Below are 24,023 nucleotides of genomic sequence, written 5' to 3'. Positions count from 1 at the left end.
TTCTCACAACTCTACTCTTCGACGACTCGATACCTCTCACGACTCTACTCTTCGACGACACAATTAGCTCTGATTCTCGCAACACGCACACTTTTCGACTCGCCTTGCGTAGCGAAACCGTCCTTCTTCTAACGTTGTCTATTGTTTCCCTCATACCTATGTAAGAACTACCAACTACGTGCCTTTAGTCACGTAGGCACTCTTAAATGTAAACGAACCACAGAAACACGACGTACACGGTTTTTCTATTTTCAACTGATTTCTAATTCGAATTACTTTACGATATTACAATAAGTATCTAGTAACACGACTTCCGAACCGATGTAATTATTGCAATGATTGTTTAATTTCAAAACAATTTCCTATCCATGTTAAACATATTACGTATATGTGCATGTCTAGTATTTCGATTAGTTGCTCTACTTGCGGTAGTTCGCCATTCTGGATCATCTAGACTCAACAAAGATGCATTCAATTTATCCATGCCTTAAAAAGCTCTGTAGCGTCAAAAGAGTTAGAATTTGCTTCAAACCATGTTGTTGTTTTGCTTCGGAATATCAAGAGGTATTGTAAGGAATTATAAGCTCCGGGCAAAACAATGGTGCCGCTACATGTAACCGTAAAACAAGACGAATTTGTATCTTTTGTCCTTCTTCTGACGATAATGAATAAACGAACGTGATCGCAAACGATTCAGTATAAAGTGTGACTAAACGTCTGTATAGATATCGTTTCGCGACAAGATCTGTTTCAAATACACTAACGAGTACACATATTGGTAGTCTCATTATTCGATCCCCTACAGCTCTTATTAAGGAAGATAGAGGCCTGTGACAGTATTCAGCTTGGCCAACTTTGAACAGGGCATATTGATAAGCCAGAGTAACTCACATACTAATTTTTTTTTTCTTTTTTTTTACGTGGAGAAATCCTCATGGACACTCCGCTGTTCCAGTAATTGCGTAACAGCACAGTAGTGTCGGACTCTTACCAACTAAAGCTCCACGATGACCACCCGACGCGTATGACAGGGATGCTCCAGGATTCTCTTATGAATTAACTTCAGTTGCACCCACTTCACGCGTTCTCTAGTTCGAGCCGGCTATTGAGTAGGCGTTAGGGGGATGTCGTTGCCCCTAGTGCTGTCACTTCTTCTGGTCGTAGTCCGTTGGGGTGGAGGCGGGGCGGCTCTGGGTCGTCTGACTGCCATCCTTCTCCATCGTCTTATCCTGCAGGGTTGAAAGTTTTTCTTTCTCTCCCTTTCCGCTCGCTCCTTCGCGAGCATAACTCGCTCGCAGAAGAGGCGGACGGTCTCGTATTCCTGTGACCCTCTCAACATCGCTTCCACAATCGCTGAGGGGGCCAACGTTTCTCCTACGGCGTGCCGCAGGGTGTAGCGGAGCAGCTCCCACGCCGGACAGAGCTCCAGGGTGTGCTGCGCTGTGTCCCTGCCCTCTCCGCAGTGGTGGCAGATGTCTGTCGTATCTCGCCGTTTTCTCTTCAGGAACTCGCCGAACACGCCGTGTCCGGTGAGTACTTGTGTCATCCTGAATGTGAGTGGGAGGCCGTGGCGGCTCCTCCATGCCTCCCAGTTTGGTAGGACCGCATCCGCGCCTCGGTGTTCGCTTCTCCCGTTGATCAGTTGGGATCGCCACAGGTTCCATGTGTCCTCTTCGACGGTTCCTGTGTCGTTTGAAGCCGCCTGCTCGGTGGGGTCTTCTCCCGGGTGCCATTCTCTCCGGCGGGTGTATCTCTTTTTGAGCGCCAGCGCCCGCAGCTCCCACGGCGGGGACGCGGCTAGGGTGGACGCCGACGCGTGCGACACCGTCCGGTATCCCCTAATGATTCTGATGGCGGTCATTCTGTGCAGTCTTCTCAGGAGCAGAATGCTGCGACGGCTTGCCATCAGGTCGTCCGCCCATACTGGTGCCCCGTACATCACTCGTGACCGAACGACGCCCTCGTAAAGTCGGCGCACTGCGTCTCCGGCCCCGCCGATGTTCGGTAGTAGGCCGCACAATGCATTGGCAGCCGCTGACACCTTCGGGATCAGTGAGTCGAAGTGTGGCTCGAACGTCCACTGGCTGTCGATGGTGAGTCCCAGATACTTCATCTGTGATCCCACCCGGACGGTTTTACCTGCCATGTTTATGCATAGGCCGGGCGGTGGTGTCCCTCGCCTCTTCCTGTCAAAGAACCAGGTGGCCTCCGACTTCGCAGGGGAGACTCTCAGGCCCAGTTCGTCCACGGCACGGGTCGCACAGGCCGTTGCGATTCCGCCAATGCGCAGCGTCTCGTGCCAGCCACGACCCTCGACCAGGATTAGGGTGTCGTCCGCATAGCATACAATGGCCGCGCCTGCGGGTAGCGGGCATCGTAGTACCTCGTCGTACGCAACGTTCCATAGTATGGGGCCCAGCACCGAGCCCTGCGGGACGCCACGCTCAACGGATCTCTTTTCCTCTCCTTCCGTACTGGTGTAACACACCCACCTGTCGTCGAGGTAGGCTCGGATCAATCGGACGAGGTAGCTGGGAACCTCGAAGTGCTCCAGGGCCGTCACTATCCTGTCCCATGGCATGGTGTTGAACGCATTGACGATGTCCAGGGAAACCGCCAGCGTCACGCCTTTCCGGGAGACCATGTCCTCCGCAATCGCTCGTACGCGTCTGACCGCGTCAATCCTCGAGCGCCCCTTCCGGAAGCCGTACTGGCTTTCGTGCAAACCTGGCACTTGGCCCGCTATGTGTCGTTCCAACCGGACGGCGACTACCCTCTCGAGTAGTTTGCCGACCACGTCCAGTAGGCATATCGGCCGGTACGCTGACGGCGAGGTCGTCGGTCGGCCCTCTTTATGGAGCAGGACCAGCCTCGCCGTCCGCCACACCCGGGGGTAGACTCCCTCCCTCAGGCATCTTGTGAAGAGGTGCCGGAGTCTGGGGGCCATGACCCCCATCACTTCCCCCCAGATCCGGCCAGGGATTCCGTCCGGGCCCGGTGCCACGTTGCGGGCGGTCATTCTTCTGGTTGCATCCCATATCTCCTCCTCCGTGACTTCCCAGTCGTCCCTCCATTCCAGCGGTCGTGCCGTTTCCCGTGGCCGTTCCGCCGCTCTGTTTTCTTGTGGGGGAAAGAGCGTTCCGGTGATCCGCGTCAGCAGCGCAGGTTCCATTTCCGCCGTTGTCAGGGGGTCCTTCGCGCGTAGTTTCTGTGTCACCGTCCTGTATGGCCTCCCCCATGGGTCCGACTCGACTGTTTCGACCAGTTCGGACCAGGCACGGTCCTTCGCTTTTTTAATTTCCCTTTGTAGCGAGCGCCGTAGCGCGCGGTACTTCCGGTAGCGCAAGGAGACTTCTTCGTCGCGTCGTCGCCAGCGGCGGGCCCTTAGGTACTGTCTTCGAGCCCGGACACATCTCGTCCTCAGTTCCGCGATGTCGGGGTTCCACCAGTAAACTGCTCTGCTTCGCACCGTGCCCGGTGCGGCTCGTGGCATGGATGCGTCGCAGATGGCTGTCATGGCTTGGCGGAGGTTCTCGGCCTCCTCTTCCACGTCTGCTTCGGTCGTCGTTGTTGAGGCCTCCCAGCTCCAAGCTGTTGCTATAGCAGCCGCCCGGAGTAGATCTTCATTCCTCTCCTTTATTTTCCATCTAGGTGGTGGGCGCGCGTGTCTCCCCCTCGGCGGGCCGCGCCCGTCGTTTGTCGTCGGCATTCCAGGTCCAGGTGCGTCCACCTCCATGAATATGTAGAGGTGGTCCGACAGCGTCTCGACCCCTTCGGCCACTCTCCAGCCTGAGATCCGCCTGAATGCCTCGGGGGAGGCCCATGTTATGTCAAAAATGGAGCTCCCTCTGCACGTCACGCAGGTACTGGTCGAGCCCCTGTTCACTAACAGAATTCCAAGTCCCGCGGCCCAGTTTGATAGCATGCGGCCGCTCGCGTTGGTCCTGGCGTTCCCCCATTCCGTGGAGTGTGCGTTGAAGTCTCCCAGGACGAGCACTTGTCGGAGGAGTCGTCGCCTGACGCAGTCGCCAACTCCGTCTAGGAATTCTTCGAACGCTGCCCGTCCGCTGTTAGGTGACACGTACACCCCCACCACCATCATCCCTGCCCACTCGACCGCGGCGTACCCGTTGCCGCGTTCCAGCAGGGCTCCGTGGGCGAACGCCCCGGGCGTTGATGTCCAGGTGACGGCAACCATTCCGTCCGTGTCTCCGACCCACGCCGGGGCATCCAGAACTCTGTATGGTTCCGTCACCACCGCTAGGGCGACCGTGCTCTCCCGGATGGTTTGGTGGAGCAGGTCTTGTGCTCGCCCAGGTTAGTCTGGAGGATGCGCATTCTCAGTTCTTTGGTGTTCTTTCCCTGTTTGTGGCTTCCTCCGTGCCTACCTCCTTGTTCGCGCGCTTAGGGTCGCTTTGCGACGGGGAGCCTTTCTCGCTGCCTCTTGCAGCCGTGGATCCGCGGGCGGCTGCTTTCGTTCCTTTCTTCGAGGGGGCGCAGGCCGGTCCCCCCATCCTGTGCACCGACGGTGCTCCAAGCGCCTCGCAGAGCAGGCATTTCGGGCTCGCAGTAGTGCATGCTGTCGCCTGGTGCTCTGGTTCGCCACATCTGAAGCACAGGTGCCCCTTGTCCTCCTTGGCGGTGCAGGTCTTCCCCGTGTGTCCTATCCCAAGGCACCTGTAGCACTGTAACGGTCTCCGTTCGATGGCTTCGACCTTCGCCGTCGACCAGCCTATGGCGACCTTTCCAGCCTGGGCCCGTTTCCTCGCTGCACTGGCAGGGCCTCGTATCCATACTCCCAGCCGGATGTCCTCCGGCTTGCAGCCGCTCTCCCTCGCCAGGGTGTTCTGGATTTCCGCCTTGGTGGCCGCTATGTCTATCAGGGACACCCTTGCCTCCGCGGCTCGGAAGGGGGTCGCCACGCGGACCTCGTTCGGGTCCAGAGCCCGCGTCAGCTGTGCTGCGAGCGCTGCGGCCTTCTCCCTTCCCTGGTCCTCAGGGACCTCTAAGATGACACCTCCGGTGATGGTCTTCCGCATCCTCATCGTGTTGATGCCGAGATCGGTCAGGGAGACACTGTCCTTGGCCGCAGCCACCACTTCCGCGTAGGATTGGCTCGATTTGTCCGTCAGGGTGATTGTTACCGCTGACGTTCGCGGTGCGAGCGGGAGGGGCCCCCTGCCTCCCCCTCTTCGTGCTTTCTCCAATCCACTCTCCGGAGTTTTCCTCTGGCTCTCCGCCCCTGTCTCGGGGATCAGCTTCGCCGGCTGCTTCTTCCCTGCCTCCTTCTCCTTTCCTCTTCTTTTCCTTCCGACGGTCTAACATTCGGTGACAGCCGTTCGGCCTACCTTGAGCGCTGGGGCGCTTGGGGCTCCAGGCTCCATCCCTCTCGTGTTAGCGGCAGGGGCGACCTCCTTTCCTTCTCCTTTTTCTGTTCCCTGCAGTTGTTCCTCCAGTCGGTGCAGCAAGGACCTCATCTCCTCTACATTGTGCTCGACTGCAGCGAGACGCGCCCTGTAGCTGCTCTCATCCGCGGTGGGGCGCGAGGCCGGTTCTTTTCGGAGTGCCTCTACCGCCGCCTCCGGTGTTGCTATGCGTCCTTGCGCTATAGCGAGTACGTCGGTGACAGGGTCCGTTCTCCTCACTATCTCTGTCACGCCCGCGGTGATGGTTCTCGCCGCCTCCTTCAGGGTTTTCCCCTGCGTGCCCTTGTGGCTGCGGGGTGCCTCGGCAGCCTTGGCCACCTCGGCGGCCCGGCGAATCAGTTCGGCTCCTATGTCCGCCGTTGTGGCTGTTCTCATTTCTTCAGCCGGGTCCGCGGGGAGTTCGGGGGATTCGTTGGCCTTCTTTCTCTTCGCTCGGGGTGCTTCTCTGGCGGGGGTATCCTCCTCCTCTGTTGTTTCCTCAGTCCATATTCCCTCCTTGTACAGCGTGAAGCGGGAGGGTCCCTCCTTTGGCGGCATCGCCTTCGTCACGCTCCAGGTGCTAACGTGCGGCGGCTCCGCAGCCAGTTCCGTTTCCCTCCGTCCCCTAGCGTTTTCCTCTACCTCCTCCTCTTTCGCCATGGTTGCGTCCGTTTCCCCGTTGGGCAGGAAATGTCGCTCGGTCAGCACTTGCCACTCTGCCAGTCGCTGTCACTTTCAAGTGGCCCGCGCAACGCGCTTCGGCGCACGCGCCAATATGGCTGCGTCTGGGTAGTTCCTCAGGTAGCCCGTGTAGCGGCGCTGCTGTCTCGCGTCCTAATATGGCTACTCCACCGTCCTAACCTCACACTTGGTATGTTTTGCTTTAACTCCTCCTTGTCCAAGCCGGACTACCCGCATCCACACCCGCTTTGCGCTCACAGGCACTAGTCCTCCATTCTGGTTACCTCCCTTGCCCAGGCTCTCCAGTTTACCGGAGATTTCGATTACGCTCGCAGCTCCGTCCTCTCTACGTCTGCCTCCCATGTATCCCCACCCTGTGTTGTAATGGATCAGATGATACAGGAGTCATAGACTCGATTTCAATGATAAGTGTATTTAAATTTTCGAATGTAAAGAGCTCGTTACCTGCGACACGCCTGAAATGTCGTTTGAAGGACTTCACTGCAGCTTCCCATAGCCCTCCGAAGTGAGGTGAGTTGGGAGGAATGAAGAGCCATTCGATCCGTCGGTCGGCTAAAAAGGACTGAACCTTTACCTTATGATCGTCGGATTGCAGGAGATTTCGGAGCTCTCGTAATTCATTGTTGGCGCCAACGAAGTTGGTACCGTTGTCGGAGTAAATTGTCACACAGAATCCTCGGCGAGCGATGAATCTTCGCAGAGCAGCAATGAAGGCCTCGCTAGTGAGGTCGCTGACCAGCTCGATGTGGACTGCTTTGACTGCAAGACATATAAAGATTGCTACATATACCTTAGTTTTGCGTCGGTTGCGATCCTTTCGTTCTTTGATGTAAAACGGTCGCAATAATCTATTCCGACGTTGGTAAACGGTCGAGATTCCGTTATCCGTGCAGCTGGGAGGCCGCCCATTACGTAATCCACTGGAGGTGGATTAGCTCGGCAGCAACGGACGCACTTCTTCAGCGTGCTCCAAGCTTGACTACGGCCGTCGATAGGCCAATAAGATCTTCTTAAGGCGTATAAGGTAGCTTGAGTTCCGGAGTGGAGATTGATGAGGTGTTCATGCTCGATTATGAGCGCTGTGACTTAAGATTTGGGTAGAATGAGTGGGTGTTTCTGACTGAACAGCATTGATGAGTGACTGAGTCGGCCTCCGACTCGCAACATCCCGTCTTTGTCGAGAAATGGATTGAGTCGTTGCAGCTTCCCCTTCACTGCAGAATTTCGATCTGTTCGGAGAGTGCGGATTTTATCTGAAAAATAACAGAGTTGTAACAGTTTGACCAATTTGTTATGCGCATTGGTTAAATCATGTGTAGTTAGAGTTCTCCCTCGATCCTGTTTTTGTCTCCATCGGAGGCAACGAGCGGTAATTCTAATCAGCTTGGGCCAAGAAGAAAATCTCTCCAGTAGACTGTGGTCAGCAGGAGTTTCGGCCAGACATGTTGCTTTCTTCTGCTCTGGTATTTCAGTTAATGGTACAGGGTTCCACGTCGGCCACTATCTTTCTGGTTGTTGGAGCCATTCCGGACCATGTTGCCAAATGGCTGGTCGCAGGAAATCTTCGGGTGATTGGCCTCGAGATATGAGATCTGCAGGGTTATCGGCAGTGGGAATGTGACGCCAATCTGAGGTGTGAGTCTTCTGCTGAATTTCTGTCACACAATTAGCGACAAAGGTTTTCAGCGTATGGGGTGATGTATTGATCCAATGAAGTACGATTGTAGAATCCGTCCAGTAAACAGTCCGAGAAGTGTTGCTTGGTAAAGCTTGAAGTACTGTGGTGGCCAATGATGCGAGAAGAAGTGCTCCACTCAGTTCCAGCCTTGGAATGGTTTGTGATTTCAGTGGAGCCACCTTTGATTTTGCAGTGAGGAGTCGTGTCCAGACATGACCATCCGGAGTGATGGTGCGAAGGTAAACGCATGCCCCATAAGCCCTTTCGCTAGCGTCACAGAACCCGTATAATTCATTTCCGCTGCAGCCTTGATTATCGTTTTACGTGGAAACTTCACGTTATTCAATAATGGCAGCTGTGCATACTATTTGCTCCATTCCGTGTGCACGTCAGCCGGTAGAGATTCGTCCCAATCAATTTTTAAAGTCCAGAGTCGTTGGAGCTGCATCTTAGCTCGGACGATCACTGGTGCCAATAATCCGAGGTGGTCGTAGATCTTGGCGATTTCGGAGCTGATTGTTCTCTTCGTGATTCGAGAGGCGGTAGAATTAATTTTTACGGAATATAGGATCGAATCGTCAAAGGAATTCCAAACCACACCCAGAGTTTTGAGGGTTTGCGATTCGCCTAGTAGCAGCTTGTCGTTTATGTCCTGCTCGGAAAGTCCTCGTAGCAGTTCCCGGTCGTTCGATGCCCATTTTCGAACGTTTAAGCCGGCTAGTTTAAGCAGTTCCGTGAGCTCCGTTCTCAATGATCGTGCCTCGATCTTTCTATCAATTCCTGTGAGAACATCGTCGACGTAGAAGTCTCGCTATAAGACCGTCGCCGCTCGTGGGTACCGATGTCCCTCGTCGTCCGCCAGTTGTTTGAGGCACCGAATGGCTAGATAAGGGGCCGCTGACAGCCCGAATGTCACTGTATTAAGTTGATAGGTGTCAACTTCTCCATCAGAATTGCGCCACAAAATTTGTTGAAACTTTCGATCCTCTGGACGCACAAGAAATTGTCGATACATCTTTTCGACATCGCCTGTAATGACGTATTGATGAGAACGAAATCTTAGAAGGATGAAGAATAAGTCATCTTGTAGTTTCGGTCCCGTATGAAGTACGTCGTTTAATGAAACTCCGGTGGTGGTTGGTGCAGATCCGTCAAACACAACTCGGAGTTTTGTAGTTTGGCTGGACTCCTTGATTACGCCGTGATGTGGCAGAAAATATCCGTCGTCCATGCAGTTGTCCGTGGTAATCTTCGTCATGTGTCCTATTTCCACATATTCTTGTATCTCGGCGCGATAGTCGGCTTCGAATCGTTTGACTCGTTGGAATCGACGACAGAGGGAAATGAGTCGCTTCATCGCCATTGTCTTAGAGGATCCAAGCGAAGGAGTTGTTTCGTTCAATGGGAGAGCGACCATGTATCGCCCTTCGTTGGTGCGTTGAACGCGATTTCGAAAGTGTTCTTCGCACTGTCGTTCCGCTTCCGAAAAGTGTGCAGTGGGCGGTCATTCGTCGATTTCCCAAAAACGAGCGAGGTCCGCCTGTAAAGCCGTCGTGGAGGCGTGAAATGCGAGTGCTGATGATTGCGAGGTTGGGCTCCCCCCGATGACCCATCCGAATCGCGTTTTTTGCAGACGCAAGTCGGGCCCGTTTGCTTGACTGATGTCAAGTTGGCCGACACAGAGTGATGCTAGCGTTGGTCCGGCGCTCAACAATATTTCGATCGGCGCAGGCGTATTTAATCGTGGATCGGCTAGTTGGAGATTCCTCGGTATATGTATTATTGAGCGATCTACGGGTTGATCTCAAGGCGATATTGTCGGTATGATTAGGAACGTCAAGGTGCGTTCGTATGTGCCCTCGATGGAGGTGATCGTGGCCGTGATGTAACGTTTCGAGGTTGTCGATAACGTGTTGAGTGTTCCGATTGGGACCTAACATTTCCGTTGGTTACGTTTTAGCGAATCAGCGAGTTTTTCGGTGATAAAGTTCACGCTAGAGCCGGTGTCTAGCAGAGCTCTACAACGGAATGGTTGAACTTTATTGTTCAATATGTTGACCTGCGCTGTGACTAACAAATCGTACTGCAGTGGTTCAGAAGGAAGCGAGATCAATGAGTCCGTTTTCTGTGGTTCGGTCCCTAACAAGGTCGTTTGATGACGTCATTGTTTTCCTTGTCGTCTAGGACTGGACGATATATTTGATCCCGATGCCGTCGTTCGCGATAACCGAGATTCACGTTTCGGAGATGTTCGCGGAGACGATCGGGGAGACGATCGGGGAGACGATCGAGGAGACGTGGATGCGCGTCTCGAACGATGTGACTATCGCGGGGTCGGTGATCGACCGTTGGATGATCGATCGCTCGATGATCGACCGCTCGATGACCGGCTTACACGTGGTCGTGATTTGCTATGACCATGGTCTTGATGTAGGTATGTATGGTGTCGCTGCTTGCAGATGCGACATGAACCGGCGGAGCAATGAGTAATAGCGTGTCCCTTACCTAAACAATTGGTACATAGAGACGCCCTCTTGGCGATTTCAAGGCGTTTTTTAGGCGACTTCGCTTTGAAGACATCACAATTCCATAATTCGTGTTGTCCTTGACAATTCGGACACACCAACGTATTATGTGTACTTGTGAATGCGTAACTTCGCGGTGCGTTCGGTCGCTGACGTTTGTGTTGATCGGACTCCCTTTTTATCACGGTTGATGCTGAGCTTGTCCTGTCGCCGTTCGTCCGTGTTTTCAGAAAGTCTACCAGATGCCTATATGACGGCATTTTCTTGTCCGGCAATGTGCGCTGCCATTTGCGAATGATGGCTGAGGGTAGCTTCGACGTGAACAATTTTATAAGAGCGACATTTGAGGTAACTGGTTCACCGAGTTTTTCTAACGCTTGGAGGTTTACCTTAACCGTCTCAAGAAAATCATCTATCGCTTCGGGCGTCTCTTTGGTTATTTTCGGATAATCAAAAATCAAGTCCCAGTAGCGCATGCAGACTTGACGGTGGCAGTCGAATTTTTCCTTCAGAACGTCAATAGCGATCGAATAATTTAACTCGGTGACATCTAACGATTGTATGCTTCGCGCGGCCTTTCCGGTCAAAGAGGATCGTAGGTGGTGGAATTTCTGCACGGGTGTAAGTCGCTCGCTTCGATCGATAGTGGATAAGAAGGAGTCGCAAAATGAATGCCAATTTTCGATGGTGCCGTCGAAAGTAGGCAGGTGAATTTCAGGGCAGTTTAATTGATGTCGGCTCGGCGACATTAGATGACTCGCAGCCTTGTGTTTTCGACGACGATGCTGGTGTATCATCCATGAGAGTGTGTATTCGTATTACCAGATTGTAATATGTGTCGGTTACTTCGGAAACGCGCGCGTCGTCTATCTCGCCTAAATCTTCTAATTCCTCTTGTAACAATCGATATTGTTTCCACGTGTCGTCGAGTAGTGTCGTATAGGCCGTTAAATGGGCCTTATTCGGTTGTCTAGATTTTTCGTAATCATCGAGTCGTTTCGATAGAAAGGTAAATCGACCGATTTGAAAGCCTCGTCTCCGATGCAAGGAGGTAACTTTCTCTATGTTTTCCATTGGTATAGCAGATTGTAAGAAGAATGCAATGAACGAGCTTACCTTGTGGTTGCGAGTTTAAATGTTACTCGTCACCGCGTGTGTCTCGTTTAATGTTTAAGACGTGTTCTTACTGAAGTCAACCCTCTAGTTGTTGGCGTGAGGCTGCGTCGTTGCGTTCTTGCGTTTTCAAGAGGGTTATGCCTCTTCAAAACTGATGGTCCCTGGCGCTACTGACTTCGCTGGAGTGGTAACGCTTCTGCTGCTGTTTGTATTGGATTCACGTGGTACTGTATGGTAGTGGATGTCACTGGCGTGCACTTTTCACTTGCCACTGTATCCGGCTCGAAGGACCAAATGTTACGACCGTTCGCGGAGAGACGCGGTCGCTAGGAAAACGCGTCAGCGAGAGGCGTAAATTCTCGCTACGATTATGTTAATCGACGCCGCGAAATAACACTGTAACACTGTATTAACAGGTTAACATAAAATAATATATTTAACAATAATATGATTATTATATTACAGAAATTTGACTCGACTTTGCGATCTCTCTAGATAAATTCGTTTGCACGTCAGATTTGTGGAAGTGTCACGTTTGACTCGTCAGAAGGAACTGATCGCCCTTCGATAATTCCTTTGTCTTATTTGGAAGACGAGCCCCACTATGCGCGGGTCACGCCACCGCTCGCGCTTATGATCACGTATGCCTCTTCTTGTGTGAAAAACGTAACGGTCAAAAATCGACGTTTCTAGAGCTCGCTGCTTGGCGACAACTATGCTCTCGTCGATACATTGTATATGATGCGGCGGGCAGATAAGATGGTCTGCCTGCGACGTTGCAGGACCGCGAGCGACGGTTAGAAAATACAGCCTGTGGTGAGCCTCGTGGCGTAACATCCTTCATATAAAATTGTTATCTCTATCCAATGCATACCACCTCTCTCCTCCTCTTTAAAAATATGGCCATTTTGAACTTAATGTCTCCCAAAAACGGATTTAGCAGAAAGTATACGACATGTATAACGATCCAATTAGAAACTACCAGAGCATGTGTATTTTAAGCGGATCTTTAAACGTCGATTAAACGCGTTCTCTATCCAATCCTGGCTGAAACATAATTACTCACACCCCCAGTAACCCACCTCTAAGTCATTCCAATCAACGTACCATACGAACACGAATCCAACGCGTTCCAGGAATACAAACAACTGCCTGTAGCTGTTTAGCTGTACACGACGAGTATAATTATTTCGGGTACTCCTCCAGTACAAAACAGACACCCAAACGACAATATTTCAACACAAAAATATTTAAAACAATAGTTATAAAAGCATGATACTTAATACCGCGCTTGACATCAGGTATAAGCAAAAATAAATTTCTTCAAACAAATTTCAAGTTAAATCTTTAGCTTGTGTAATTATATCAAACTTGCTCAATTAACAACGAGCAATTTCCATCGTGTTTTGACAACTGACTCATCGATGATGTTTCTCCTTGGAATTGAAAAAGGAATGTGCATAATTTTGTCCTCCGTCCACACTCAAAATACTATCTACATGCTATAATTAGGGATTCAATTTTATAATACGTTGCCTCACTTTCCATCACTGCTTTCCTACTATCAGTCACTTGAACTGTAATATAAACCAGTCTTTTATTTCCAATACTACTCTGCATACCATTTATCAAGAACAATATATTTTACTTGTTAATGTAATAAGATGCGAAGTTCCTCATTTGTCCTAATATCAATCAATGGATAAATGAATTGAAATCTGTGAAAATAATGTAATATCGGAAAATAAGGATAGAAATTTTTTCCCGATTACTTGCAACTTATTAATATTAAATTGAATATACATATATGTCGGAGATGAAAGGACACCGGAACCTTCGGATAGCCCCGCAACATTGCAATCTAAAGTCTACTATAACTGTAACTAAACTATTGTAGTTATTCAATCCGATTGTAATTGTTCGAGATTAGTGACGGTGAGCTTTGGCTCGAGGCGACGGTCTGTCGCCCAACGTAGCCGCGGTCAAGGGATGAACGCTTTGCCCAACAAACATATGGAATAATTCTATAGCTCTCCTTAAAAGAAATATTCGTGGCGACACGCGACAGTAAACATTCCAACGGTTTCTGTCCCGTGTCTCGCCACACGCAGACCCTATTCTTCGAGTAAGATGATTGCCAGATGTCGATGCGTCTCCGCAGTACATGTTCGGCTAGCCCGAGGGCCCGTAATAAATCTTAAGGTTTAGTTAACTAAAGTCCTTCAAACAGACAAACAGTCTTTGTCGCAACTACGGGAAGATAGGGGAGACATATTTTTTAACGAACGGCGTCTCGTCACAGCGAATCTAACACACAGACACTCTCTCTCTCTAACAACTCTATCAATTCTCACAACTCTACTCTTCGACGATTCGATACCTCTAACTACTCTACTCTTCGACGACTCAGTTAGCTCTGATTCTCGCAACACGCACACTTTTCGACTCGCCTTGCGTAGCGAAACCGTCCTTCTTCTAACGTTGTCTATTGCTTCCCTCATACGTATGTAAGAACTACCAACTACGTGCCTCTGGTCACGTAGGCACTCTTAAATGTAAACGAACCACAGAAACACGACGTACACGGTTTTTCTATTTTCAACTGATTTCTAATTCGAATTACTTTACGATATTACAATAAGTATTTAATAATACGACTTCCGAACCGATGTAATTGTTGCAATGATTGTTAAATTTCAAAACAATTTCCCATCCATGTTAAACATATTACGTATATGTGCATGTCTAGTGTTTCGATTAGTTGCTCTACTTGCGGTAGTTCGCCATTCTGGATCATCTAGACTCAAGAAAGATGCATTCCATTTATCCATGCCTTAAAAAGCTCTGTAGCGGCATAAGAGTTAGAATTTGCTTCAAACCATGTTGTTGTTTTGCTTCGGAATATCAAGAGGTATTGTAAGGAATTATAAACTCCGGGCAAAAAAATGGCGCCGCTACATGTAACCGTAAAACAAGACGAATTTGTATCTTTTGACCTTCTTCTGACGATTATGACTAAACGAACGTGATCGCAAACGATTCAGTATAAACTGTGACTAAACGTCTGTATAGATATCGTTTCGCGACAAGATCTGTTTTAAATACACTAACGAGTACACATATTGGTAGTCTCATTATTCGATCCCGTACAGCTCTTATGAAGGAAGATAGAGGCCTGTGACAGTATTCAGCATGGCCAACTTTGAACAAGGCATATTGATAAGACAGAGTAACTCACATACAAATTTTTTTTCTTTTTTTTACGTGGAGAAATCCTCATGGACACTCCGCTGTTGCAGTAATTGCGTAACAGCAGAGTAGTGTCGGACTCTTACCGACTAAAACTCCACGATGACCACCCGACGCGATTGACAGGGATGCTCCAGGATTCTCTTATGAATTAACTTCAGTTGCACCCCCTTCACGCGTTCTCTAGTTCTAGCCAGACCTAATATTTCCTGAATATTGAATTGGCGTTAGGGAGGGCCATTACCCCTAGCGCTGTCTCTCCTTATTGATATTCAGTGGAGGCTTGTCTCGTGTGCTTCGACAACTCGCATACAACCTGGTGGTACAAGCTATGAAAACACTTTTCCGGACATGAGAAAACACATTAGCCCAGATCACGTACAAAAGGTATTAGAGCCCACCAAATAAGATTTGCTTCAATTTGCTGTAGTTTGTCACAATAAGCCTATGAGTATCGCGAGTCAGACGATTTTCGAATTAGTTGACGCTTGGATGTTCAAGATACGGAAGCGCGGAGTGATGAGACGTTTATGTACAACTTGATCATGGGGCAACCCATTCATCAGCCAGAAAACTTCATGCACGATTTTCTAAAAAGAAAGACATTTCCCTCCGTCTTTATGCCGTACCAATCCTCTCTCGTCGTTCCTTATCTCATACAGAGACAGGACAAATAATGTTGCCGATGACGGCCAACAGCCTGGGTACATGTACGGGTCTCTTGCCTGCGACAGAATTTCGTTATGTGTAGTATGCGGGGTAGAAAGGCATTTTTGCCATTAATATGAACTAGAAGATTGCAGAAAAACTGTAAACATTTTCCAAATTTTATTAATTTCATCTCATTTCTTAAAGTCTACAAAACTGTTAATCAACATTAAGCAAATATACAAAATCTTGACGTACAGAATAATGGAGCGAATATTAGAAACGATACTACTAAATCTACAAGCTAAAATGTACTATACAAATTTTCTTCAAACTATAAAACATACAAAGTATATATTTCTGAAAATAAAAAATATCGGATCAAACATTCTTCGAACATACTTCGAACGCTCAGTATTACGTATATTACCAAATCAATACATATAATACAATATATAAACCAAACCAATAAAAGGCGCAGAGACTGGAGAACATGGGGTCCTCGAGCGTGCAGTACGCTTCAGCATCGTTGCGAACACCAACTCCCTCCGCTTGTCCCAATGCCATCTCGTACGGTGAGACTGCAAACAAAAAATATCCATATATACATCAAGATAGTAATGCGATTTCTATTCTTGCAGCACCGACGTAATACACGGTGCTCCTTAATCGCTCGAGATTCCATATAGTTGTTGAAATCTCTACGCATTTGGTAGATAAAACGTTGCGAGAAATCCTCTTGACACAGTTAGGTCTTCCAAACCTGATCGCTTGCATTATTCCCGCTACTTCAGCGTTGTAACGTTCCTTTTATTTCTGCCAACTTAGACACGACATCGTCTAAACTGCCCACATCAGGACACGATGGCTCCTCCCGGGGATTCTGCTGAGACGATCCCGGATTTACCGTGTCCTCACCATTGTAGAGTTCATAATTTGTATACTTTATCTTCTTCTTCAAGCATTGTTTTTTAAATTTCTGCCATTTTGAAGCTGCTGATTATCGCCGGATGCGTAAATCATTTTTAGCTTTGGAAAGGGCGCACGTCAGCACTGCTTCAATCCGTAAATCGCGTCTGCGCTTTCGGCGACACTTTGATCTTTTGCGGCGAAGTTCGTCAATCCAAGTTAGTAACCGTTCTGTTTCTGGCTTGTTGGCGTTAGTTTTTGAAAGTCCCTTCTTTGTCCTCGTAATGCTTTCTCAACTATTTCACCTAATTATTGAGTAAGTAAAATGTATACCAACCTGTATCCGGCACGTGTTTGTTGCAGAACAAAACAGAAGAGATTCACACAACTGCACACAAAGGATTTGAAACCACCGAGCAAAACACCCTCCTCACAGCACAGTCGTAAGATGACTAAGGGAAGTCTACGCTGCGCGTCTGAAGTCCGCTTTCTATACCCCTCCCCTGTCTTTATGACGTAGTCTTACGCGCGAAAATGGAAACTAGTTCCGTGTAAAATCTTACGTTGGCCTTACATTCTAAGAATTTTTGAAAAATACTTCAATCCAATTAATTTTTAAATATATGTGCGACAATTTTCATGCTAAATTTTATATATTTTGTACATTATATTAAAATTCTTCATTTACAGGAAATAATCAATAGCGTATGAAGATGTACTGCGGTTAATTCTAACCAACCGCGTACCCCATTTTGTAAACGTCATTTCCGGTACACGTATTATTTGGCACGTACATTAATGTTAATGCAAAAATCATTATTCCAATGATTTTAAGTTACATACATAATAAATAAAGTAGGCTGTAGACTATGAAATTCGTATGAAATAAGCATAGAATAGTAACTAAATAAATGTATACAGGGTGGTTGTAACAGCCGATACAAGCGGTAAGGGGGTGATCCTACGCGAAAAAGGAAGTCGAAAATATGGAATAAAAATTTAAAAAAAATTTTTTTTTTTTATTTTTCCATCGGGACAACTATCTACAGTGAAATCCGTTATAACGAGATGTGATAAAGTGCACGCGTACCGAGCGAAAATTCAAAGTCGATTTTCTCGAAAACAAAGCCTCAAACGAAAAATTTTTATTGTATATTTTCGACTTCTTTTTTCGCGTAGAACCACCCCCTGTCCGCTTGTACCGCCTGTTACCAACCACCCTGTATATGGAACATAAATCTTGTAAAAATATTAATATATTAAATTACATTCAAATCAAATATATGAACAAGATCTATTGACTTTTAATTATTTTTTTGAAGCACTAGTATCAAATAAAATTGCGTCATTACGAATACAAAAACAATAACGTTGATATAAAAATGTCATCCTGAAACACAGTTTAATGTGATACAAGTGTATTATTTTAATTTAAGCAGAAAATATCTAATCATATTTAACAATTTTGAAAAACATACCTCTACTAAACTATCATTATCTTTTCCTGTACCATCGGCAAGGCCCTGAACAGCAAGCAGTTCAGCAGTTGTTAAAAAACTAGATAATTGTTCCCGAACCACATTTACTTCACCGTGATACATAAAATCAACCAATGCAACCAAATCATCGAATTTTACATCACGAGATATTATAACAGGATGCTGACATGGATTTTCCTAAAATAGAATAAGTATCATTTATAAAATATATGTTAACAGTAATAAATTATTAAATTCTTAATTTCACTCTACCTTAAATAAATCTCTAAAATATGTACTACATGCAGATAATAGCATTTTGTCTGCTCTTATTCCTTTTTCCTTCGCAGCTTAAAGTTACATCAACGAGATCTTCTTCTGTTCTCAGCGTATCAAAAGCACAAGTAATATGTTTTAAGTAATTATTCCACCTAAGAGAAAACTGTTGAATCCGTAAAACAATTATATTAAATTTGCAATTTTGAATTTGAAAAACATTTGACTTCAATGAGTATATTTTGATTCTTACCTGCCGGAAAACTGATGGAACAAAAATTTGTTACAACTATCATGTACTTATGTAATTAAAACAAGACAAAACTTTTATAAATATAAAAATTGTCATAAAAATTTTGACGCAACGCATTTGAACATTTTATGACTCATTGTATTAACATCACATTATTTCTTTTTTGATGAGTATAATAAAAGCAATAATATTTAAACAATACATACATGTTTAGATGGCTTTCACAATATGGCTTTCCCATAGAGCAGGAGGCTTATTACAAAATTCACGTCATAAATGTAATTTTCTTCAACTTCCTAAAGCAAAAATTATAAGTGTCCACTCAGGAATACCCAACATATTGAAACACTTAAATAATACAAATTTCATATTTGGGTATTACATATTTCTAAGAATTTAACACTACCATGCTTACCATGTTTTCATTAGCATGCTTCAAATGACTTTATATTGAAATTATTTGTATGGTATGGTATGCATTTCCTTATCACCCTTTATTTTTCTTTCTCCTTCTGCAGAAGAGTTAAGACTATTTGTATCCTCCCTATATTTGTCTATTATACATCCTACATACTTTCACAAATAACAAAAAGTAGCAAGGACAAATATAACTTGAATGTATACAGTCATCACAATGAAATGTCAATCACCTTTTGCAGATCTAAAATATTAAACGTGAAACGATGATCTTAATTTAGAATAGATTATAGATACACAATCTGTTGGTTTCTTCCTTTCTTAGCAATGATCTGTTCCATTGTCAAACAAGTATTTCCTTCAGTAGCCGGATGAAATGCAAATTTATATTGTATTATGCTTATTGTTACGCCGCCTAAAACATCTGCACGCCAGCCCGCGCGACCGGACAACAACCGACCTGCGTAACGTCACTTCGACCCTCAATAAACCTAAGGACCCACCATAACTTTCACTTCCCTGTATTGTTTCGCCATGTGTCTTCAATCCGTTTGTCTTGAAGAATTTCTAAAGCTTAAAAATATTCTCGAAACACAGTCGGTTTTTAGAGAGGTCCTTGGGTTTATTAGTCGCACTTAAAACACGGAGAAAGCGGGTATGCACCCATTAGGAAAATCCGAATAGCCCTGTAATAAAACAAGCTAGGTTTTTCTCACGCACACAGTCATCTATCCACCACGATGGTAGGAGACTCCCTACTCATCCCTTCGAGCAGTAATGCAGGTCATGACCAATCGACACCTCGGTTCGTTACCCTCACTTTTCCTAACGAAAGTGGGAACAACGAATCCGCGTTCTTTAGGCACAGGGGCACACCCACACCGAACTTTTCTTCCGTATTAAAAAAAGAGCGACAGTCAGTCTAAAAACTAACGCCTAACGCGGCAGTCTACACATAGCGCGAGAGTCGCATACTTCCCGCAAATCTTTGTCGGTTCTCGGTGTGGTCGAACATACATCTTCTCTCCTAAATACATCATAGTGCTAAGTCCATTAATACACTAATTTCCAGTATAAGAGCCCTGCTCTAGCGCACATATCTATCGCATCGTCGTGCGACAAGTTGTTAACTATTTATTTCTCTGCGTCAGTGTACTCTAAGTGTTGGAAATATATAATTTATAACTCTGTGAATCACAGTGTTATACAAACTCAATCACCCCTTATTATCTCAACGGAAATCAGGGGATCGATCAATTCGTGGTGTCGATTGCTACAATCGTAACGGGGATTTACGACCCCCGTTGACGTCTCTCCTCGCGATTACGTCTCCCCGCAATTGGTCGAATTTACACTTATCATTATACTGCAAGTACTTTGAATTACTGAAATTGCAGAACCATTTCCTGTTATTGAATGCAAAACATACAGCACGAACACGTTTTCCATTATCAAAAAAGGCCATACAAATGTCTCATCCATTGTATTAAAGTGATAAGAGATAGACACAGCACCAGGCCTGTAGCTCATAATACAACAAGTTACACCAGTTTCTCAATTTTCCCCAATTATATTCAATGTTTACAATAATCATCCTTCATATAAAATTGTTACCTTTATCCACAGCATACCACCTCTCTCCCCCTCTTTAAAAATATGACCTTTTTCATCTTAATGTCTCCCAAAAACGGATTTAGCAGAAAGTATACGACATCTATAACGATCCAATTAGAAACTACCAGAGCATGTGTATTTTAAGCGGATCTTTAAACGTCGATTAAACGCGTTCTCTATCCAATTCTGGCTGAAACATAATTACTCACACTCCCAGTATCCCACCTCTAAGTCATTCCAATCAACGTACCATGTAAACACGAATCCAACGCGTTCCAGGAATAGAATCAACTGCCTGTAGTTGTTTAGCTGTACATGACGAGTATAATTATTTCGGGTACTCCTGCAGTACAAAACAGACACCCAAACGACAATATTTCAACACAAAAATATTTAAAACAATAGTTATAAAAGCATAATACTTAATACCGCGCCTGACATCAGGTATAAGCAAAAATAAATTTCTTCAAACAAATTTCAAGTTAAATCTTTAGCTTGTGTAATTATATCCAACTTGTTCAATTAACAATGAGCAATTTCCATCGTGTTTTGACAACTGACTCATCGATGATGTTTTTCCTTGGAATTGAAAAAGGAATGTGCATAATTTTGTCCTCCGTCCACACTCAAAATACTATCTACATGCCATAATTAGGGATTCAATTTTATAATACGTTCCTCATGTAAATTTCGACCAATTGCGGGGAGACGTAATCGCGCGGAGAGACGTCAACGGGGGTCGTAAATCTATTACGATTTATTACGGTAGCTACGATTATAACAATCGACACCACGAATTGATCGATCCCCTGATTTCCGTTGAGATAATTGGGGTGATTGAGTTTGTATAACACTGTGATTCACAGAATTATAAATTATATATTTCCAACACTTAGATTACACTGACGTAGAGAAATAAATAGTTAACAACTTGTCGCACGAAGATGCGATAGATATGTACGCTAGAGCAGGGCTCTTATAATGGAAATTAATGTATTAATGGACTTAGCACTATAATATATTTAGGAGAGAAGATGTATGTTCGACAACACCGAGAACCGACAAAAGATTTGCGTGAAGTATGCGACTCTCGCGCTATGTGTAGACTGCCGCGTTAGGCGTTAGTTTTTAGACTGTCTGTCGCTCTTTTTCTAATACGGAAGAAAAGTTCGGTGTGGGTGTGCCCCTGTGCCTAAAGAACGCGGATTCGTTGTTCCCACTTTCGTTAGGAAAAGTGAGGGTTACGAACCGCGGTGTCGATTGGTCATGACCTGCACTACTGCTCGAAGGGATGAGTAGGGAGTCTTCTACCATTGTTACGCCATGCGGCTTACCATAGATCATATTCTTAACTGTCGTTCGCGGCACTATAATGTCGCAGACGGATCGTCGCGGCTGCCCGGCAAACAAACATTGTAGTGGCAAGCGCATGGTTCATTAAGCAGGGCGACCTCCAGAAACGTCGATTCGTGGCCGTTATTTTACCTCGCGTAAAAGAATGTGGCGTGGTCCGAACGTAGTGGGGGTCGCCTTCCATAAAAAGCGGGAAAAATCGAAAGGCGAGCAGAACTCTTCGAGAAGCCGAACCGTCAACACATCTCTTATATCGCGCATTACTTAACAAGCAAAACGCAGTTACATTTCTTTTTGTTGTTCTCTTTATGTCTTCCTAGTTGATAATTTGTTAAAATAAACGTTAATTTATTTGTGTTAATTCTGTGGAATTCATTGAACTACCCTTATTATCCTAATCGAAATAAGGGAATCGATCAGTTCGTGGCGTCGATTATTTAATCGTAACGGGAACTTACAACTCTCGTTGACGTGATATCTCGCGATCGCATCTCTCCGCGAACGATCGAAACATTTTGGTCCTTCGAGCCGGATCACGTGCCAGTGAAGAGTGCACTTACCAGTGACCACACAGTGCCACGTGACTTTATCAAAACCAGCAGCGGGAGCAGGAGCTTCCACCACAGCGAAACCAGTGACGTCAGGCGCGTCATCTTCGAAGAAACACATCCCATTGGCAAGGGAACGCAACCACGCAGCCTTCCGTCGCAGCTGGACAATCATCAACGCAACGAATTTCACAACTTAACAATACAACCGAACGAGTGGCCGTCGGGAAGGAACAAGGCGTTCCTCACCAAACATACACGCGACCTCACGCAGCACGACAGTAAGGTAAGCTCGTTCCTTATTTCGACCATCTCCTATCCTCGGCAACGATGACGAGCGAAGACCAACTCATCTCCCTGCGTCGGAGACGAGGCTATTGTAGCGGCCGATTCACATACTTATCGAACCGACTGGACGAGTACGAGCAATCCGACAGTCAGCAAAACTCCTTATTAACGAATTACGAGAAACAACTGACCGAAGTTGCGAGTCAATTCGAAGCGATCCAACTCGAATTAGAAGTATTAGACGAGGAGGAACAAGCACGCGGCTTCGAAATAAGGGACCAGTACGTCGCGGTAGACACAAGGCTACAAAATCTTCTGAGGAACGCGCAAACAGCTTCGCCGTCGACATCCATAAACCTTCCAACCTGTGCATCATCCGCAAGTTTAAATCCGATATCCATTAAATTACCAGATCTTCGGCTCCCTACTTTTGACGGAAGCTTAGAAAAATGGAACACGTTTTATGATACCTTTTCCTCCACAAGCGATAAAAATCCTAGTCTCACTGACATACAAAAATTCCATTACCTGCAGTCCGCCCTGCAAGGAGAAGCAGCCGATTGTTTAAACGCGTTACCCCTTAGTAATGTAAACTACAGTCAGGCTATAGCCGTTCTCAAGGAGAGTTTCGAATGTACACGATACACAGCTTTCAGTCACTGCATGGCAATAATTGATTATCCAAGGATAACCAAGGAATCTCCAACGGAATTAAGGCGCTTAGTCCACACATTTAAACAACACATATATGCATTGAACAAATTAGGAGAATCCTACCTCGATACCAGTGCTATGCTCAACAGCCTCATCCTCTCGAAAATACCACTAAGTATCCAAAAGCAATGGGAAATGACGCTGCCCAATAACGAGGTGCCTCCGTACATTCATTTACTAAACTTCCTAGAGAGATTAGCACGAAGCTCCAGACCGATCACCAGGGTCAGACAAACAAGAGAATCACCGGAACAAACTACTCCGGTCCGTCAACGCGCATCACGAGGGCATGCACTTACGGCGACATAGGTTACTCCAACATGCCCCACCTGTCAAGGACCACACCCCATTTGGAGATGTGACACCTTCAAAACCAAATCCCTTCGCGAACGCATTCGGGAGGTCAAAAGAGCATCACTATGCCTCAACTGCCTCGAGAAAGGGCACACAACGAAGCATTGTTTCGCAAGATCATGTCGCGTATGCGGAGAACGACATCATACAATGCTGCATAGGACAAAACGCCATTCAGGGTCTCGTTCCAGCACGTCCAGCCCGAAATCTTCCCCATCAAATAGCCGATCCACAACACCTTCTTTGCCGCCCTACGTATCACCCACTCGTCGCAAAAAGCACACAACAGACCACAGATCGGAAACACCACGAACAGCCGCGTCTCCAAGTCCACCGCCCAGTGACAAACGAACACACAACCAATGACGCCGACGATCGACGACTCCGTTGATGACCGAACATATCAGACCAATAGCATCCGAACTACTGTCCAATGATCTAGTCATCACAGCGCAGATTAACATTTTGAATGATAAACAGCAACCAATCCGTCGTC

At 46.5% G+C, this 24,023-nt stretch overlaps 2 protein-coding genes and 1 pseudogene across 2 annotated transcripts; all 3 read right to left on the bottom strand.

The window, feature by feature from the left end:
* Window positions 1-7,607: 7,607 nt before the first annotated feature.
* Window positions 7,608-9,043, bottom strand: LOC117215270. The gene is made up of 3 exons (XM_033461658.1): window positions 8,625-9,043; window positions 8,151-8,555; window positions 7,608-8,052 (listed from the first exon to the last, which is right to left on the bottom strand). The coding sequence occupies exons 1-3, from the start codon at window positions 9,041-9,043 to the stop codon at window positions 7,608-7,610; spliced, it is 1,269 nt and encodes a 422-aa protein (XP_033317549.1).
* Window positions 9,044-9,946: 903 nt separating this feature from the next.
* On the bottom strand, window positions 9,947-11,107 carry LOC117215269 (annotated as a pseudogene).
* A 454-nt stretch (window positions 11,108-11,561) lies between these two features.
* On the bottom strand, window positions 11,562-18,153 carry LOC117215268 (longitudinals lacking protein-like). The gene is made up of 3 exons (XM_033461657.1): window positions 17,984-18,153; window positions 17,772-17,908; window positions 11,562-11,628 (listed from the first exon to the last, which is right to left on the bottom strand). The coding sequence occupies exons 1-3, from the start codon at window positions 18,026-18,028 to the stop codon at window positions 11,562-11,564; spliced, it is 249 nt and encodes an 82-aa protein (XP_033317548.1). The 5' UTR covers window positions 18,029-18,153.
* Window positions 18,154-24,023: the final 5,870 nt, after the last annotated feature.

This window comes from Bombus bifarius, unplaced genomic scaffold (genome assembly GCF_011952205.1).
Source record: "Bombus bifarius isolate JDL3187 unplaced genomic scaffold, Bbif_JDL3187 scf7180000009482_frag, whole genome shotgun sequence".
Lineage (NCBI taxonomy): Eukaryota > Metazoa > Arthropoda > Insecta > Hymenoptera > Apidae > Bombus > Bombus bifarius.
This window is presented reverse-complemented; position numbering and strand designations above follow the sequence as displayed.